The sequence below is a fragment of the Castor canadensis genome, chromosome 6 (assembly GCF_047511655.1).
Source record: "Castor canadensis chromosome 6, mCasCan1.hap1v2, whole genome shotgun sequence".
Classification (NCBI taxonomy): Eukaryota; Metazoa; Chordata; class Mammalia; order Rodentia; family Castoridae; genus Castor; species Castor canadensis.
In genome coordinates this window covers 351380-371275 of record NC_133391.1, presented here as the reverse complement: position 1 = coordinate 371275, position 19896 = coordinate 351380, and the positions used below count along the sequence as shown (strand labels likewise).

The 19896-nt window shown below is 56.7% G+C and overlaps 1 protein-coding gene across 1 annotated transcript in view; it reads left to right on the top strand.

The window, feature by feature from the left end:
- Prkar1b (protein kinase cAMP-dependent type I regulatory subunit beta) overlaps positions 1–17498 on the top strand; it is a 102173-nt gene extending 84675 nt beyond the window's left edge. The window contains 5 exon segments of the mRNA XM_074075374.1: positions 345–405; positions 2490–2611; positions 15467–15548; positions 16080–16172; positions 16175–17498. Coding sequence (XP_073931475.1) covers positions 345–405; positions 2490–2611; positions 15467–15548; positions 16080–16172; positions 16175–16353 — 537 coding nt within the window. The 3' untranslated portion in view covers positions 16354–17498.
- The last annotated feature ends 2398 nt before the right edge of the window (positions 17499–19896 follow it).

The following is a 19896-nucleotide window of genomic DNA, read 5'->3' as shown; positions in this document are numbered from 1 at the left end:
GTTGCAGGGGACAGGAGGATCGTGTCACTGATGCCCATGCCACCGTGGTCCCCTCAGGACAGGCACCTCAGTGTCCTCCACAGTCCATTTTAGGAACCCCCAAAACCATCATTCCGTCAGCATCCTATTGGTGGCCCCGGCTGTGGACTCAGGGTGTGGACCCCAGGGGGTGGGCTGTGCCGAGGTCCCCTCAGAGGGTGATGGAGGACAACGGGCTGGGCATGAGGGAGCAGGCAGCTCACCCTGCCGTGTGGCCATTACAGGGACCTTGGGGACCTGGAGGCTCAGAGTGGAAGTCTGTGAATGCTGACCAATGTTCCTCTGTCCCCTTCTCTCCCCTCCAGGGCAGCACGCTGAGGAAACGCAAGATGTACGAGGAATTCCTCAGCAAGGTGTCCATCCTAGGTCAGTAGCCACCCTGAAGCCCTCTGAGCACCTGCCGGCCAGCGGGGCACCATCCCTCTCCCCGTGTGACGGAAGTCGTGTGGCGTCGAGCATGCACACACGTGCCCACGCCTGGTGCACACACACTGATCAGCGTCCCTGCCCGCCCCTGCCATCCCTGTCCACATCTCCACCTGGCCTGAGCCGAAGCCACCCAAGCTCCTTGCCCTGCCCTCCTGACACCCGGCCTCCTGGTGCCACCTGTGCCCTGTCCCTTGGGGATGTTGGAGGACGGCAGGGGTCACAGCTGAGCTCGCCTGCAGTTCTGCGGGGAGGACGCTGCTGAAGTCACTCTGCCCACGCCGGCCCGGCTGTGCCCATTTCTCATTTTGCACAAAAGTGGCCTCATTCTGCAGCTGAGAGGCGTGTGCTTTTGTGCTGGCCCGCGCAGGACACCCCCGGGGTCCACATGACCCCGTGGCTTCTGTCCATCCAGCACAGACTGGGAATTGAACTCAGAGCCTTGCTAAGCAGCCACTCTACCACTTGAGCTATGGCCCCAGCCCTTTTTGCTGTAGTCATTTTTCAAACATGGCCTTTCATTTGTGCCTGGGCCAGCCTGGACCATGACCCTATTTACTTCTCCCCAGTAGCCTGGGCTACCAGCTTATTGGTTGTGATATGGGGTCTTTCTAACTCCCCCACCCACCCCCGCCATCTGATCTTGAACAGTGATCTTTCTGTCTCCACCCCTGGAGTGGCAAGGATTACAGGCGTAAGCCACCATGCCTGGCCCAACACAGAGTTCTTTTTCTTTTTCTTTTTTTTAAGAAGGCGGGTTGTATGATGTAGTTGGAACAGCTTTCACTACGAGGCAGCTCCGGGGTTACTGGGAAGTGTCGCCGTTTGAAATGGCGCAGCACCAGCAGGAGATTTTAGGGAAAGAACCCCTGCTAACCTACATTTAAAATTAGAGCTTTCTTATTTTTAGCTGCTGACCTACATAGGTAGCATCTAAGCGTAGCATAGAAATTGTGAATCAGGTGATCTTATCAAGTCTCACATCATTTTTTTTCATCCTTCCCAGGGGTTAGGAAGGGATGGTGTGAGAATGGTGCAAAGATCTATTAAAGTTTGCAGACATTTAACAATGCACTTGGGGGATGTGTGTAGCGGGACACGTCTGTAATCCCAGCTACTTGGCCGGCAGAAATCAGGAGGATCAAGGTTCAACGCCAGCTTAGGCAAAAGTTATTGAAACCCCCATCTCAGTCATTAAGCCGGGTGTGGTGGTGTGCACCTGTAATCTGAGCTACACAAGAGGTTATAAGGAGGATCATTGTCTGGGCAAGAATGTGAGACCCCATCTGAAAACTGGATTGAGTGGTAGAGCACCTGCCTGGCAAGTGCATGGCCCTGGTTTCAAACCCCAGTATTGCCAAAAAAAAAAAAAAAATTTTTTTTAAAGCATTTTGGCTTAAAACACTGAAGGCATTCCCCGCCTGGCAGCTCCCCAGTCTGTCAGCCCACAGGGTGGTGCCATGTTTGAACGGTCGTTCTGTTCCCTTGACGCCACTCTGAGTTGTTCTGAACGCCTGGAGCTTGGTTGTGACTCCATGGTCTGCAGAAATGGAGGCAGCCCTGTCCTTTTGGAGATCAAGTTTTCACTCTACATTTTCAGGGCCTGTGATTTGGGTTGTGCATGAGATCAGTGAAGCCATTTTCAAACCATGTCTCCCTGGCAGGGATGGAGTGGGAGCCATGTGTGTCCTGGGAAAACTGTCCCAGGAGCTGGGTTTCTGTGGCCTTGGCTTCTCTCTGCTTTGTTTTTGGTTTTTGGTGGCAGCACTGGGATTTGAACTCAGGACCTTGAGCTTGCTAGGCAGGCGTTTGACCACTTGAGCCACAGGCCCAGCCCAGGGGGGCAAGTCCTCGTTCTTCCTCCTCCTCTCTCTCTCTCTGTCTCTCTCTCTCTCTCTCTCCCCCCCCCCCCGGGTTGAATCCAGCCCAGGATTGCGGGTTTCTGAGGTGCATCCGAGGAGAGCCGCCATGCCCCCCATCCCCGTGGTGCCACCGTGACCCCTGTTCGTCCTACTCCTCTGCAGAGTCCCTGGAGAAGTGGGAGCGCCTGACCGTGGCCGATGCCCTGGAGCCTGTGCAGTTTGAAGATGCTGAGAAGATCGTGGTCCAGGGAGAGCCCGGGGACGACTTCTACATCATCACGGAGGTGAGTCCTCGAGGGGCGCTGAGTCCTTGCAGGTGCGCGGTGGCTCACACCTGTAATCCCAGCTACTCAGGAGGTGGAAATCTGGAGTCCAGTTTCAGGCAGCCTGGACAAAAGGTTAGCGAGACCCCATCTCGGTGAACAAGCCGGGCGTTCATACCTGTGACCACAGCCCTCAGGAGGCTGAGGCAGGAGAGCCATGACTTTGAGGACAGCCTGGACTGCATAGTGAGACCCTGTCTTTAAAAAATAAAAAGGAGGAAAGGAAGGATGAAAGGAAGGAGGAAGGGAGAGGAAGAGAAATCTGGCATCTGGCCTTATTCCTGTCTGGTCACAACCATTTGTTGTCCTTGGACAGTGGTTCTCATTTGCCACTGTCCCCACCTGGCCCTGTCACCTGGCCAGGGTCTCCCAGGGCCCCCTTCAGGGCTTCTGAACTTGTGTCTCACTTGGAATGCTCAGGTGACAGGGACCAAGGGACCGGCTATGGAGACAGTCCTCCATTGTGTCCTGTGGACCAAGCCGTCCAGCTGGGTGCAAGGTCTCATGTAGAAATCACACAGATGTGGCTGGTGAGCTCCTCATGGCAGGATGCAGATGACGGTGACTTCAGATGGTTGTGCTGGGACTCAGGTGACCACACCCCTCTGTGAGGCTTGGCCACACAGCCCTCCATGTCCACACCAGGGCTGAGAGACGAGTAGGCGTAAGGTCAGTTTGCTCGGCTCCTACCTCCCAGGCCTTCACCGGGACGTGGTCAGCCCCAGGCCTAAGAGTTGCGAGCATGGCTTCCCCCATCCCAGCTCTATTGCCCTGTCCTCTGGGCAAAGGGTAAGATTCAGTTGTCGCTCACTTCCCACTTCAGGGCAGTGTGTCCTGTGTAGGGACCACAGGTTCCCGGTGTGGGGTCCCAGGACATGGGGCTGGAGAACAGGTTTCAGGAAGGTGACAGGTGACAGGGACTATCCTGCTTCTGAGCATGACCTCAGGACTGTGCCCCCGCTGGCTTGGGGAACAGGGGACAGGGTGGGGACTCATTTCAGTGAATGCCGTACCGTCCAGGAGAGTGGAGCCCTGTCCGCAGGGAAGGTGTGGCATCTCAGCCTTGGAAAGTGAGTTTGAGTCACTCTGTGACAGCGAGTGTTTACCCCCCTTTTTCCTCCGTGATCATCAGAATCTAGACAAGTCACTGAGGGACCCCAGGCCCACAGGAGATCAAAGATGCCCAGAACTGAAGTTCTTTGTAGGGGACTTTGAGGTTTCCAGTCACTGTTGATCATGTGGGGTTGCCGAGGCCATGGTGGCCACACCTGAGCCTAATGCACGTGGGAGACCCCGGTTGGCCCCATGGTTCTGCACCCTTGGTCTGCGCCCAGCGGAGTTGTCTGACCTTCTCAGTCCCGCCGTCCTGCTGCCCGCCCCACACCGCCAGGCCGTGTCCCCTGTCTGGCAGCCGCAATGCATGCTGACTCAGTTGTGACATTGCCCTTGGCGGGCTGCAGAAGCCCTCGTCCTGGGGAGCCCTCACCCCGCTCTCCTTCCTCCCGGTCCTCTGCCCCCGCCTTTCTCTGTCCCTGGGTCCCGAAGGCCACAGGACTTCACAGTGGTTGCCCATGTGTCCTTTGCAGCCGCTCTGCTGGAAGACGTTTGCTTTGGGAGCTGACTTCTGCCATGTGTGGGAGATCCACCGGGGTCCCCACACACTGCCAGCATTCGAGAGGCAGAGCATGACCCCCAGTTGGAGGTGACCCCAGGGGGTCTCTGTCTGCCAGCACTGTGTCCACAGCAGCTGTCTCTGAGCTGTGGGAGCTGCCCGCCCCTTGACACCTGATCCCTGCAGCTCTTGGAAAACAGCTCACTCCAGGCCATCGCTGGCCAGCCTGCCCGTGGGAACCGGGGGCTGCAGACACAGGCGCAGGGCACCAGTAGGAGGTGTGAGTCCTGCAGGCTCACAGCCTGTGCTTGCTGTCCTCCTGTCTGTCCACCCTTCTGTGCTGAGCTTCCCTCTCTGGGAAGTCTGGGACCAGCACCCTGGGCCAGGAGCCCTTGAGATGGGAACAAAGTCCTCTAAGGCAGCTGTGGGACTGCAGGAGCTGTCCCAGCGTCTGGCAGGACGTGGGCTTGGCTCCCCTCCCCAGGAAAGGTGCCCGGGGCCTGGCGAGCAGAGGGCCACCACGCAAGGCGTGCGTTGCAGGGCTGGGAGGCGCAGGCTGCCGGCTGTTCTGTGACCTCATCAGAACTCACGTCTCCTGGCTGTGCTGTCCAGGAAAACCAGGGAGGATTTGGATGGTGGGGGGGGGGGCAGGTGGGTGACACGCGTGTTCTGCTGCACATTCCTTGATTGGAGCCGCCTGGCCAGTCCACCCGCCTGAGACCTCTGTGCAGCCTGGAGGCAGCTGGATGGACAGAACCCTGAGATCTGGTTCCCCATAAAAATCCTCGGGATTGAAATTCCCCCAGCTCATTGCCATGGTAACTCTGGGCTGGATTTGTCTCCTCGTTTAGCAAATTAATTTTATGAATGTCCACAATGTTGGAGCCGTTGCAGGCAACACATTTCACAGCCATCCTCAGGCCTGGGAACGCTCAGGCCATCGGAGCCAGCCGCTCGCCCCCACCCGGCCTGGATTGTTGAAAACCCAGCGGCCACTTGTGCCCCTCCAGGGTTGGTTGTGCCTGGCCTGGGCTGTCCACCCCCCCCCCCCCCACTGAACGCCAGGCCATGGCAAGTCCTTGCGGGGCACCTTAAGAGCTTCACTACTGACTGTCACGGTTACCGTGACGTCACTTGCTGTCCTCACAGTGCCTTTCCTGCTCCTCGGGCTGTTATTGGTGTCATTCTGTCAGTTCCTGTGCGTCCCTCTTTGGGATTGCTGTCTGGGGAAGGTTTTAGGGCCTGTAGTAGCCACGTGGGTCTGTGCCACAAATATGTCTCAGGCTCTTTGGTGAGCACCAGGCTTGAGTGATATCCTGTGAAAGGACGTGAGGACCCATGGGCAGAACTTGGGGCAGACAGTACTGGAAAGGGTGTCGTGTATGCAGAATGGCTGGGAGGCTCCAGGGACTCAGACAGGGACTGATTATGGGGACTGGGAGGCCGTGGGACTGAGGTCTGGTGTGACAGCCAGTTGGGATGTCCGGGTCCAGAGCAGTTGATGGAGAAGCTGGCCAGCCACGGTGGCAGCCATTGTCTGGTCAAAGCTCACTTGCCAAGGAACAGTGCTGGGTCCCGCGTGCAGAAGGAGTCAGGGCAGATGCAGGTCAGTGGAAAGGTGGGTGGTCACTTCCCAGGGATGGCAGAGGCCAAGGAAGCAGCAGGTCTCAGGGAAGGGCTGCAGGTGTGACCTGGCCATCAGCAGCTGGGGACAAAGTGGGCAGATGGGGACATCGGGGTACTCACATTTCCTAGGGGAAGGTGGGAAAGACATGGTATAAATGGTGCCTTCAGGTGTGGTGGGGGTCAGGACCCGGCCACACAGGACAGGCGTGAACAGGACAGGAGCCCTGGGCAGGGAGCCTGAGCCATCCCTGTGAATGTGCACTGTCCGTGAGAACGGCCATGTGTCTTCCAGACCCAGCTGCCCTCGGCCTCTCGGGAGCTTCCTGGGTTGGAGCCCCATGTTTGCGTCCATCCTGGGACACGCTGGGCGAGGCTGGCGGTGCAGCTGCTGTGGAGATCCAGTTCCATGACCCGGCGAAGGAATGTCCACCACCCAGCTGGTGTTGGGCTGTCCCCGTGTTGTCCCTGCCTCAGATCCATGCGAGCAGCAGCTCCTCCTCCTGTCCAAGGGGAATCCCAGCTTCTAAGTGACACCCATGGCCAGTGACCATGGACCTGCCTCTGGGCTGGGCTGGAGGGAGCTTCCCAGAGCCATGCTGGGCTCAGAGCCACATCCCAGCCATCGGCGTTTGCACTGGACAGGGCCCTTCTTGGGGTCTGTGTATTTGGCAGAAGTGAAGGAGTGGCCTCCTTCACGGTTATTTGCTGGCTCAGTGGCCTGGGTACCTGCAAGGGGGTAGCTAGAGTCCCTGGGAACTGGGAGCTTCACCACACCTGGTTCACTGAGCGCCCCAGCGAGTGTGACTGCCACCTGTGCTTGGCCCCTACCCAGTGGCCCCTGTTGGCTCCAAGGGACGAAATCCACCAAGAGGCCCCACCAAGAGGGAATAGACGTCCACTAGGCTCTGACTGGTCTCCTACCTCATCGCAGGACATCTCGTCACCTGGGGCAGAAGGCTGCACCTCCCCTCACGACTCCTGTGCTCCCACAAGGTCCACTCTGAGCCGTTATCAGCCTTGCCCAGTGGACAAGACAGTGGGCCCAGCAGGGTGCACTTTAGGCGAGCTGAGCGCTACAGACTGAGCCAGTCCCCCACTGACTCGAAGTGAATAAATGGACCTCCCCAAAGTGCACATGACCCCTCCCCTTGCCCTGCAGGTCCAGCAAGTTCTTGTGTGAGCCGGGGCTTCTGCAGCGGGCCATCCTCTAAGGACTTGACGGAGGCACTGTGTTTGCTGGGGCCACGGCCGGCCTTGACCTCAGTGCTCTACCTTTGAGGATGAGCACCTTAAAAAGAAAAAAAAAAAAGTTCTACAGGGCCGGGTGTGGTAGTGTGCATCTGTAATCCCAGCACTGAGAAGACTGAGGTGGAGGATCTCGAGTTCCAAGCTAGCCTGGGCTATATAGAGAGACCTCGTCTCAAAGGAAAAAAAAAAAAGAAAAAGAAGAAAAGCAGTGCTACACCCTCCCCCAAGCAAATATCAAAACCACCCCGCGACTCCCCCTGAGACCCCGGCAGCCCCCGCGGCCTGGGATCCCATTTTCCGCGCTCGACTGTGTAGGCGTCCCAGACGAGACAGATGTGGAATGCGTCTGCCGGATTCCGCGGTCCCTGGCTCGGCAGAGACCGGCGATGAGCACCGGACAGGGCCGTTGCCATGAGGACGGGACATTGTGCCAGAAAACCCCAACAGATGTGCAGTTCTGGGCAAATCGATTTGTAGGGCCTTGTACCACACCCCATGGCTACTGATCCCACTTGGGGCTGTGGCCTAGGGGCCGTGGTCACAGGCGGTGGGTTGAGGGCTTTGTGCTGGACTGTGGCCCCATGTGGCCTTTCCCTGCAAGCCTGGGGACACTGGGAGCCACACGGTGGACTGGACGCGGCTGAACAGCAGACTGTCCAAGGAGCCATGCTGGGTTCTGAACTTGTCTCCCAGGGCTGCTGGAGTGGCTCGAGTGGTAGAGCGCCCGCTTAGCAAGCGTGAGGCCCTGAGTTCAAACCTAAGTACCACCAAGAAACAAAGACAAAGACAAACCGACGTCATTTCCTGTTCACCAGCCCAGGCTCGTCCACAGCCCTGGGGCTCAGCTTTGCTGCCTGTCCCCAGGTCAGTGGTTGGGGGACACGGGGCAAGGGTTTCCATTGAGCAGCTTCTCCTGGCACAGTGTGGACTCTGCCCACCCCTAGGGCGAAGACTGAGGGAGCTCAGGAGTCCAGGCCAAAGAGCTGCCTAGATGCATTGGAGGATCAGGGGATGACCCTGTGACCCTGCCCAGGGCAGAGGACACGCGGGGGACCTGGGGCAGGACCCTTGAGATGTGTGGATGGGGTGAGCTGAGGCTGGGAGGCAGCCAGTCAGGTTCTAGAGGCTCTTTAAAAAAATTGTGTCTGGGTGTTGTGGCTCACACCTGTAATCCCAGGTACTCAGGACACAGAAATCAGGAGGATGGAAGCCAACCCCAAGAAAACAGTGTGTGAGAGCTCATCTCGAAAAAGTTCTTGAGTGGCTCAAGGTGTAGGCCCTGAGTTCAAACCCCAGAACACAAAAAAGAATTGTGGTAAAATACACATCACATAAAAGCTGTCTATTTAAAATGGGTGTGGTGGTGCAGTCTGCAATTCTCGCACTAGGGAGGCTGAGGCAGGAGGTTCAGGAGTTTGAGGCCAGGCTAGGCCTTGAAAAGACCACCCCCCCCCAAAAAAAAAGTACTTTAACCGTTTCTTTGTTTCTGTCTTTTTTTCTGCAGTGCTGGGGTTTGGACTCAGTGCCTACACCTTGAGCCACTCCACCAGCACTTTTTTGTGATGGAGTCTCGGGAGCTATTTGTCTGGGCTGGCTTTGAACAGCGATCCTCCTGATCAATGGGACTTGAACTCAGTGCCTTACATTTGGCTTGGCAGGTGTTCTACCACTTGAACCACACACCCCTGGCCCTTTTTTTTTTTTTTTTTTTTGGTATTTTTATAGTGGGATCTTGGTTTTCCCCAGGTTTATCTGGACCATAATCCTCCTTTTTTACACTTCTCACGTAGCTAGGATGACAGGTGTATGCCACCACGCCCAGATTTTATTGCTTAGGATGGGGTCTCACTAATTTTTTGTGTGGTCTGGACTTGAACCTCGATCTCTGCCTCCCAAGCAGCTGGGATTACAGGCATGAACAACCACACCAGGCCCAGCTTTCTAAGTGGGATGGCTCAGTGGCGTTAAGTGTCACCAATCCAGTCACAGAAGCCTCTTACCCTCTGAAATAAAATCTTATCCATTAAACACCAACTCCCGAGGGTCACAATCCCACCTGCCCGTGGTCCCACACTCTGGAGGCTGAGATAAAAATTTAAGGTCACAGTAAGACCCCCATCTCAAGCAAACAGTCCAGTGACTGTCCCCCAGCCTCTGGTGACCCCATTCTATTTCCTGTCTCTGATGTAGAGATCTTCTGTGTGTAGAGCTCAGCGTCTCTGTCTGTCTATGACTGGCTTGTTTCATTTATCATCATCTCTTTGGGGTTCTCCTCCTTCCCTTTCTCCTCGTCCCTGTGTCCCCAAGCACTGCCCATTACATTGGTCAGAAGGTCAGTGCTGCGTGGCTCACAGTGGAAGCAGTTGTATGGCTGTGCACTCCAGTGCACGTATACCCCCGTGCACACTCCCATTGCACACCGACCTGTGCACAAACCAGCATGTGTATGCCGTTGATGGGGGAGCTGTTAGCTAGAATGTGGGGTACCACCCACATGGGGCCCAGCTCTCCATGGCCTTCCGTGGCCCAGTTCCTCCCTCACCATCTGCAGTGACCACAAATCCCTCTCCTCCCCCAATGTTGTGTTGCTGATACCTGAGGACCGTGCCCGCCTGCCGCCCCCAGCCTCTGTGTGTCCACCTGAGGGACAGGCCAGCCTCGGGAATTAGGGGGAGGCCAGCCCTGCGGGAGGGGACTTTACCACGTGGGCTTCCGCCACCTCGCGCTGGACTCCACAGGGGCTGGTGGCGCCCGCTGTGTTGCCACCTGTTCCCCTCCCCGGAGCTCCGGCGTCAAAATCCATATGACCACACTGTTTTCCCACGGAAGCCGCTGGGCCGTGCCTTCCCCAGGGCCCAGACCTCACGGATGGTCCATTAAACGTTGGCAGGAAAGCTGACCCCAGCCCCTCACGGCCCTGCCGTGTGCTTTCCCAGTTGTTGCGAGGACTCTGAAGCCAGGCTGTGCAGCACGATCGCCCCTCTTGGGCAGATCAGGGCACCATGGCAGGCAGGAGCTCAGCCTCCTTCAGCAGAGACTGTAGAAGCCGTGTCACCGGCTCCGGGACACTTGCGACGTGCCCGTGCTTAATGAGCTCTGGGAAAAGCTGCCACCATAGTGAAGGAGAAGCTGGGTTTGTAGGCAGGGCGTTGCCATCGAAATCTCCTTCCTTGTGGATACCGGCCTGAGCCATGATGATTGCATTGTTAAAAACTCCGGAAAGTGAAGCAGGCCGGGCGCCAGTGCACACGCCTGTCATCCCAGTGCGGTCTCAGCGTGTGGCCATGTCCACGCTCGGCATCCCGTGGTCATCTGCCTCTCTGGACACCTGATTCTGGGGTCAGTGGTGTCCCTGCGGGGGACTGGCTGGCACTGTGGAGCTGGCTTCGTACTCGGCCTTTGACTGCAGCGTAGGCCGATTTTGAGTCAGAGGACGGCCGCCTGACTGGGCTCTGAGTGTGTCAGGAGCAGCCCGGGAGCCTCGGGGGTGCGTATGTCCTATACCCGCCGCCTCTGTGCGTTGTCACTTTTCATTTCTGGACAGCAAGACCCATTTCCATGTATGGCAGTGGTGCTGTTTCTTTTTAAATATATTTCTTTAAATAACACAAATATTTTGCCTCTTCCCGGGCCTCTTGCTGTGGACTTGGCGGTGCTCTGGCTCCTCTGTGGTCCCGGGGCTCCTTCCTGTTGTTTGGTATGGGGTGCTTCTTACAGGGACGGCTCCTCAGTGCCTCTTACCAGGCCCTACTGGACTTGGCTCTCGTGCCCAGCTTGGTATAGGTCCCAAGCATGGGTCCTCTGGTGTTAGAGGGCATCCCTGTGTCCTCAGGCTTATGTCAGAATCTGGGGAGGTTCAGCCACCAGCCTGAAGTCCCCTGCAGGCCCTGGTGACACCCCAAGCTCTTCCCTTCTGGCCCCTGCTCCCCCTCTTCTCCCCATTCCTGCCCAGTCACTCCCCAGGTCCTCTTAGTCAAGGACACTCCTGGCTCTCTTCTGACTGACCATTGTCCTCTGCTTTTGTTTTGTTCCCCCCACACACACCTGGCACTGGGATTTGACTCACTCCACCAGGCCTTTTTTGTCATGGTTTTTTTTGAGACAGGGTCATGTGAACTATTTGCCTAGACTTGATCCTCCTGATTTCTGCCTTCTGAGTAGCTAGGATTACAGGCTTGAGCCTCTGGTGCTGGTGCCCTTGTCCTCTGGATCTCAGCTGCACAGTCACCCTGTGGCTGGACCTTGCTGGCCCCTTAGACTACTTGCTCTGTGTCCCTTGTGTCTGAGCCTGCCAGTCCCCACACTGACCCCAGCATGGCAGGGACATTTCTGTATGTTGTCTGCAGTATTTCCAGCCCCCGAGCAGTGCTGGGCACATGGTCAGTACTCATAAGTGCTGGGCAGATGGACAAAGGCAGCCACAGGAACACGGAAGGGAGAGTAATGGATGTCCATGGGCTAAGATGGCTGTGGAACCCACAGCCACCCACGGTGGCATCTTCCCACATACTGGCTCCTAAAGCAGCAACCCAGCAACCCAGCTCTGAGATCTGACCACCCTGGTCAGAGGCTGTTGCAGTTTGATCTGAAAATGTCCCCCAAGGCTCATGTGTCAAGGGCTGACTGACAGCCAGTGGACTTTTGGGGGTGATGGATCACCAAGACTCTGACTTCACCGTGGGTGAGTCCATTGATAGTCACAGCTGACCCGACTGGGAGGGACTGGGCCTGGGTGGAGGAAGCGGGTCACTGAGGTGCCCTGGAAGGGTTTGTCTTGTCCCCAGACCTTCTCACCTTTCCTCCCTCTCTCTCTCTCTCTCTCTGTCACTCATATTCTGTCTCTCCTGCCTCTCTTTTTCTGATTCCGTCCTCTCTGTCCTGTCCCTTCTCCCTTTCTTTCTCTCTATTCCCTCCCTTCCCCTTCTCTCTCTCTCTCTCTCTCTCTCTCTCTCTCTCTCTCTCTCTCTCTCCCCTCTTCTCCGCCACCACAATGTCCTGCCTCTCCACAGTCCTAAAGATGGAGCCAGCCAACTGGGCTGAACCTCTGACCCCATGGACCTTAACAAACCTCTCCTCCTCCGAGTGGCCTCTCTCAGGCGTTTTGTCACCGGGGTAAAAGGCTGACCAACACGGAGGTCCTCCCTGGGTCCTTGTGGCCAGGCCGGCAGGCGTTACGGGAAGGGGAAGCCAGCCGGGAGACTTGTCCTTCTTACACCCTCTTTAGTTTCCTTCTTATGAAAACCACTTCCTTTATAATTTGTAGAAAATGTTTTGTTTAAAAAAAAAAAAATCAGAGCAGTTGAAAGGAAATCGGTCATCTCACCCTGTCACAGGCACCTGGGGGGTGACAGTTGTCACACCTCGTCCTGGCTGTCTTCCTCAGGTTTGTGGCCTCGTTTACTTTAGACTGGAGTTAGAGTGGACGGGAGAACGGGTGGCTCAGCGCCGTGGCCAGTGTGTCATTTCAGTCCCACGCTCCAGATTCACCCTCTGGGGTATCTGGTGCTTCCATGGGTTTGGGGCCACGGATCTTGGACAGGAGCGAGTTTTTTCCAGTTTTGGTGGGCGGAGACTCTGGCCTGTGTCCAGACGGGGCTGCCTTGAGGGCATGACGGGAGCCCTGTGGCTTCCAGGATGGGGACATCAACCGGCTGTCCTTACATTCTGTGCTCCAGATAGTGCAGGAAACCAGCTGCTATGACAAAGAGCCCCATAGCAATGCAGCAGGAGGAGGCAGGGTGCAGAAGGGCACCAGGAATGCCTGTCCAGCCACATGGGGCTGGACAGATGGCTAGCTGTATCCCTTACTGTCCTGTGGATATTTTATCTGCCTTTCGTCCCTATGGGCATCTTGCTTGGGAGGTTTCGTGACTATCCCAAGTCCCATGTTGAATCCCGGCACTGTGGCAGCCTGTGTGCTACCATGAGGCATCTAACTGAGGACTGACCATCTCACTGAGAGGCCCCAGGGCAGGGGTCAAGAACAAACCTGGACTAAGGAGCCAGGAAAATGATTCCAGCTGTGACACAGAAAATTATTAAATACTGGGTGTAGAAAGGATCTGTGTGACCAATGGCTCAGTACCATGGGTGTCACAACCGGACATCCTCCCCCGCTGGGGGTCTGAGCTGCCCCAGCCTCATCTAAACTCCACTTGGGTTTAATGTGTTCGGTGCTGGCAGCAACTTTAAGCCAACCGTTCCTCCAGGGGTATCGGAGAGGTCAGGGCCGCCCCCCTGTGACCCTGCTGCCCCCCCGCAGATCCCCCACCCCGGGACCTCACTGAGCAGGTGCCAGAGCCCCGATGGGGGAGGTAGGCACTGTCCCTGTGGGTGGCCGATCCTGCCTGGTGGCCTGGCAGGAGGGAGGGCACTGCCCGTCCTCCTTTGGCCAGCGGTGGGGAGCTGTGCAGTGGTCATGTTTACATGTCCTGCTCCATCCATCAGCTGGATTCATAAACACGCAGACGCCCAGAGCCGAGTGGCCCCGAGGCCTGAGGGGAGCCAGATGGGGGCTGCTGGGGGTGCCTGGGGCGTCCAGGCACAGCGGGCACCTGGCTGACCCATCTCCCCAGACTGTGGAGACGTAGGAGTTACTCATTAAGCTGGGCCAAGCCTGGCCCTGGTGCTGACAAGGCTGGTCTAGGTGACCTGAGGTGAACAGAGCCCACCTTGCTCTTCTGTGTGTTCAGTCTCCCTGGCTGATAAATGGGATGTGTGCAGTTCTGTGAGGCAGGGGGACTGGGGACTGGGGCCAGAGTCCGTGGAGCCCCCAAAGCCAACCTCATAGGCTGGTCACACCCCTGTTGTGTGGGCACAGGTGCTTTCCCCTGTAATCCCAGCTACTCAAGAGGCAGAGATCAGGAGGATCTCAGTTCAAAGCCAGCCCCAAGCAAATAGTTCCATGAGACCCTAACTTGAAAAAAACCATCACAGAAAAGGACTGATGGAGTGGCTCAAAGTGTAGGCCCTGAGTTCAAACCTCAGGACCGCGAAAAAACAAAAAATTTTATATAGCAACGTTCTTACTGAGGGAAGTTGAAACGCTGTCTCTCAACCTTCCCAAGCCTGAAGGTCACGGGTAGAGACAGTGGCTCAGACAGGAAGGCCTGGCCCAGAGTGAGGCAGTGGACAGGCAAGGCAGGGGCCAGAAGAGCCCACACTGGGCGCTGGAAATGGAGGGCACACTCCCCAGGAGGCTGGGACGTGAGTGTGGGCGGCACTCAGCCGTCCAGACGCCCCCGTGTCCGCCCGAGTCTATCGTGGGCCTGTGATACTCCACCCGTGGCCTCCTGGTTAAACATTGACCCAGGGACGTCTGTAGACCCTGTGCCCTCCTGGGGAGTCAGGAGGGGCCACAGGGCTGGGCAGGCGTCTGACCCTGAGACCGAGCGCCTCCCTGTCCTGGCGCCCCATCGTCCTTCAGCCTAATTCAAGGTCAGTGCCAAGCGCTGTGACAAAGTGTGACCGTCAGAAACATCCCCAGTCCTGTCCGCCAGCCGCCTGGACACAGATGTGCCCGGTGTGTGAATCCCGTGTCCAGGGGCTGCTGTGTGATTCAGTGAAAATGGAGGCCCCAGCTGGGGTCTGGGTCAGGTGGGAGAGCACCTGCCTGGCAGGCACGAGGGCCTGAGTTCAAGTCCCAGCACCGCCAAAAATAAATACATACAAATTTTAAAATTCCTTTATTGAATAATGTCAAATACATTGTGTTTATGTCTGAAAGTAGGATAAGAAACCCACTAAAAACTTAAAAACAGGAGGTTTGAAGAAAAGGGGAAAGAAGGGGTTAGCTACGCATTTTTGTGGTGCTGGGATTTGAACGCAGGACTTTGGACTTGCTAGGCAAGCGCTCTACTGCCTGAGCCACACCTCCAGTCCTTTTTGCTGTGGATATTTTGGAGATGGGGTCTTGAGAACTGTTTACCCATGCTGACCTCAAACGTCAATCCTCCTGACCTCAGCCTCCCAAAGAGCTGGGATTACAGGTGTGAGCCATTGCTCCTGGTAGGGGAATTAATTTGATCAAAGTATAATACGTGTGTATGAAGCATCTTTGTACAATTATATACACTCAAAAAATTAAAATAAATACTGTAAATATCTGAAGAATAAAAAATAAAGAAAGAAAATGAGTGCTTGGCCAGGCAGGACAGAACCCTAGGGGACACACTGCCAGGTCATGGTGCCTCGGAGGTCAGGTCCCAAGGCCGAGTGCATTCAGGGAGAGAAGGGAAAAGCCAGAGGTGGCTGTGAGGTGAACTGCAGAACCCCCACATCCCCCAGCACTCACCCCACCCCACTAACCGTCATGTGTCCCCTCCCCGCAGGGCACAGCCTCAGTCCTCCAGCGCCGGTCCCCGCACGAGGAGTATGTGGAGGTGGGGCGCCTCGGGCCCTCGGACTACTTCGGTGAGTCAGGGTCCCTGCCTCTCGGGATGCAGCACCTCATTCAGCCCTGGCGGGAAGGGTGTGGAGTGGACACTGCCCACAGTGCAGCTGAGACAGAGTACTCAGCCAGTGTCACCTCAAATCGAGGCCCAGGACTGGCCTGGAACCACAGCTGCCCCAGAGTGGGCATGACCTTGGTGAGGGACTCAGGGGTCATCCACTACCAGCATTCCTGCTGCAGGGGTCCCGAGGGAGGCCTGGACACATCTGGGCACACCTGTGTGATTCTCACAAGTTGGGGTGTGGGGTCCCGGGGGAGGCCTGGGCCACAAACCATAGTACCTACCCCAGGTAAGATTGCCTGAAGGTTTCAGGACAGGGTCCAGCTCACTCTGAATCTCAGCTGACTGCAAATAATCCTAGTGTGTGTAAATAGGTATATTACACTAAAATTGTCCAGGTGTATTTGAAATCGAAATTCATCTGGTGGCCGAGGTCCTGGGTGTGGGTCCCTCCAGCCAGCTCCTGACCCTCCCTCCCTCCGCCCTCCAGGGGAGATCGCTCTGCTGCTAAACCGACCACGTGCGGCCACCGTGGTGGCCCGGGGACCCCTCAAGTGCGTGAAGCTGGACCGGCCTCGCTTCGAGCGCGTGCTGGGCCCCTGCTCCGAGATCCTCAAGAGAAACATTCAGCGCTACAACAGCTTCATCTCGCTCACTGTCTGAGCCACGCGTGGCCGTGGGACGCCACGCTCCATGGAGGTGGCCAGGTGGGGCTGGCATCCTGGCATAGGCCTCCCTCCCTCTGGACTCGCTGTTTGGAATAAATTCTTGCCTTGCGCACTTCAGAAACAAAAATGCATCCCAAGAAGCCACTGCCAGCTCCCCCCACCTCCTCCTCCTCCTCCTCCTGTGTGTCCCGCGTGCCTCTCTTGTGCCACCTGTCCCCTCTCTGAGTCCTCTGGGGATTCTTGTTGGGCCCCACCTCTGTGCAGGTCCTGTGTTCTGCCATGGCCCACGGGGAGGACAAGAGCTCCTGTAGCTGCCCCTGGAGCTGTCAGGTTCCCCAGGTCCAGGCCCATGTGTGGGACAGATTGTGTCAAGTGGGGGTGTCCCCAAAGGGACATTGAGGCTGAGAGCAGAAGTCAAAGTTGAAGAAAGAGGATCTAAGGCCCAGTCAGCCATGCCCAGCTCCCAGAGGGGACCCCGACTGTGGCCATGTGTGTGGGGACATTGGAGAAGCGGGCTGAATGCTGAGGCTTGTCCTCACCTCTCTTGGAAAGTCCGTCCTCCCAGGGGACTGGGCAGGCTGACCTTCCCCGGGACAGTTGGCAGAGCCCATGGCTCCTTTCCTGGCCGGGCGCCCAGGCCGGCAGGAAACACAGCTCAGTTTGGGACTTTCCAAGACCTGGTGAGTGCACGCTAGGTCCCTTTCTCTTGGGGTTGGGGAGCGGAACCCCGACTGGTCCTATGTCTGTTGGAGCCCTCACAGGACAGGAAGGGTTTCTGCAGCATTCTGGATAACGCTGTAGGACCGGAAGTTCCTTCCGGTCTGGTTCTCAGATTCATCTCCGTGGAGTCCAGTCCCAGCCCCGGGGAAGCCTGTGTGTCCCTTCCCCGATGTGAGGAACAAATAAGGGAAGCCAGCCTTGGGCACCCCCATACCTGTGAACCATCTGCAACCAGTTTGTCCCTTAAACGTGTCCCTTAAATGTGTTGATTTGAGCCAGCCAGGCCTGAGTGGCTGCATGAGTGCCTCTGGGTGATGGACACGCGAAGCAACAATCCTACCCACCCAGTCTTGCCCTGCCGTGCATATCCAGGTTGGTGACCCACCTGGCTGTGACATCGGCCCCTCCCTATGTGGTCCTGCCCATGCCTGTGACTCTTCGTGGACTCTGTGGACTGCTCGCTGTGCCCTGTTTACCCCAAGTGCTGCATGAACCATTAAATGTGCAATGAAAACCTCTTACTTGGGAGCTCTTGGTCTGAAATCTTGTGTACACAGTTTGTTTTCTTTCCCTTTATTGTGGTAAAATGCACAAACGCAGGGCAGGGCATGGTAGCTCACATATGTAATCCCAGCTCCCCAGGAGATAGAGGTGGGGAGAATCTCAGTTCAAGGCCAGCCTGGGGAAAAAGTTATTGAGACTCCATCTCAACAAGTAAGCTGGGCATGGTGCTGCGTACTTGTTATACCAGCTAAGCAGGAGACATAGGTAGGGGGTCCAAAATGTAAGAGCTAAAAGGGCCGGTTGTGTGGCTCAAGTGGTAGAGCTTCTGCCTAACAAGTTTAAGGCCCTGAGTTCAAATTCCAGTACCACAAAAGGACGGGTAAAATTTAAGGAGAACAGGTTTTCCAAGAGCCACACAGAGTGGGTGCAGGAGCCATCTTGCACCCATACTGGCCTCGGTGCACCTGCCTGGCTATCCACCAGTCATATCTCTGACAGGTACAGGGTGGACTCTCTGGGGCCTCTGCCCATCACTGGCCACGGGTCAGAGGAGCCACTTTACCTCTGTGGGTTGTTTGGTTTTCTAGGGGACAGAGCTGTGAGGGCCTGCCCACCTGTGCATCCATCCACCCATCAATCCACCCACCCACCCACCCATCCATCCATCCACCCATCCATCCACTCATCCATCCATCCGTCCATCCATCCACCCATCTATCCATCCACCCATCCAGCCATCCAGCAACCCAACCATCCATCCATCCATCCATCCATTGCCTGTCTGTCGGTCCATCCGTCCATCCATCCACCCATCCATTCACTCATCCATCCACCCATCCATCCACTCATCCATCCATCCACCCATGTATCCATCCATCCGCTCATCTACCCATCCACCCATCCATCCACCCATCCATCCTCCCATCCATCCATCTGTCCACCCGCACATCCATCCACGCATCCACCCATCCACCCGTCCATCCATCGCATGTCCATACATCTGTCCATCCATCCATCCATCCACCCACCCATCCATCCACCCACCCATCCATCCACCCACCCATCCACCCATTCATTTTGTACATCCATCCCTCCGTCCATCCACCCACCCATCCATCCATCCATCGCCTGTCTGTATGTCTGTCCATCCATCCATCCATCCATCCATCCACCCATATGTCCATCCACCCATCCATCCATCCATCCACCCACCCATCCACCCACCCACCCATCCACCCATTCATTCTGTACATCCGTCCATCTGTCCATCCACCCACCCATCCATCCAACAATCGCCTGTCTATATGTCCATCCATCCATCCATCCATCCATCTGTCCATCCATCCATCCACCCATATGTCCATCCACCCACCCACCCATCCATCCATCCACCCACCCACCCATCCATCCATCCATCCACCCACCCACCCATCTATCCATCCATCCACCCATCCATCCATCCATCCACTCATCCATCCATCCATCCACCCACCCATCCATCCAAAAATCGCCTGTCTGTATGTCTGTCCATCCATCCATCCATCCATCCACCCGTATGTCCATCCACCCATCCATCCATCCACCCATCCATCCACCCACCCATCCACCCATCCACCCACCCATCCACCCATCCACCCATCCATCCACCCATCCATCCATCCATCCACCCATCCATCCATGGATTCACGAGTTCCTTTGCTCTTTGATTCCTCTCTGCAGTTTGACACCCCTCATGTGTCCCAGCTCCTGGGGACCATGTCCCACAGTCTTGGGCTGTGGCTGAAGGACTCTGAGGACAGGGGGTTTTGCTCCCTGAGGAGCAGGTTCCATAGGCTCCCACCTGCTGCCTGCAGTGGCTGTGCCTGGAGCTGTCCTGGGCTCATGTCTGTCTCTGTCCACCATGGGGTTCTCATGTCTGTAAATGGGCATAAGGACCATCCAAGCTGCATGGAGAAATGAGGTCATTCCTGGCAAGAGCTTTGGCTGGACCCACCCATGGACCCGGCTGGGGCGATGGCCTTGGCTGGCCCCTCCAGACGGTGGACAGTCCCGGCCTCACCTCCCTCCCCCTCAGCTGAATCAGCCCCGGCTGGCTGTGGTGACTCACTTTGAGGTCGGGCAATTCCCTGCCGGGCCCCCGGCTGCCAGGCTGGGGAGACAGGAAGGGGCCACTACATGGTGGGGGTGATTTTGTGTGTGGGGGACCCAGGTCCTGATGTCTGAACCCTCCATGGCCACCAGGTTCTAGCCTCAGATCCAGATGGGATCCTGGGGTCTTCTTACACCTCTCAGAGTTCATCTCACCCTGACCCTGCCAGGAGGCCTTCACTGTCCCCCCAGCCATGCTGACCTCTCTCGCAGCTCCTGCCTCCTTGGACCTGAGCGCTCCACCCAAGTCCAGCTCCAGTTGGTCTG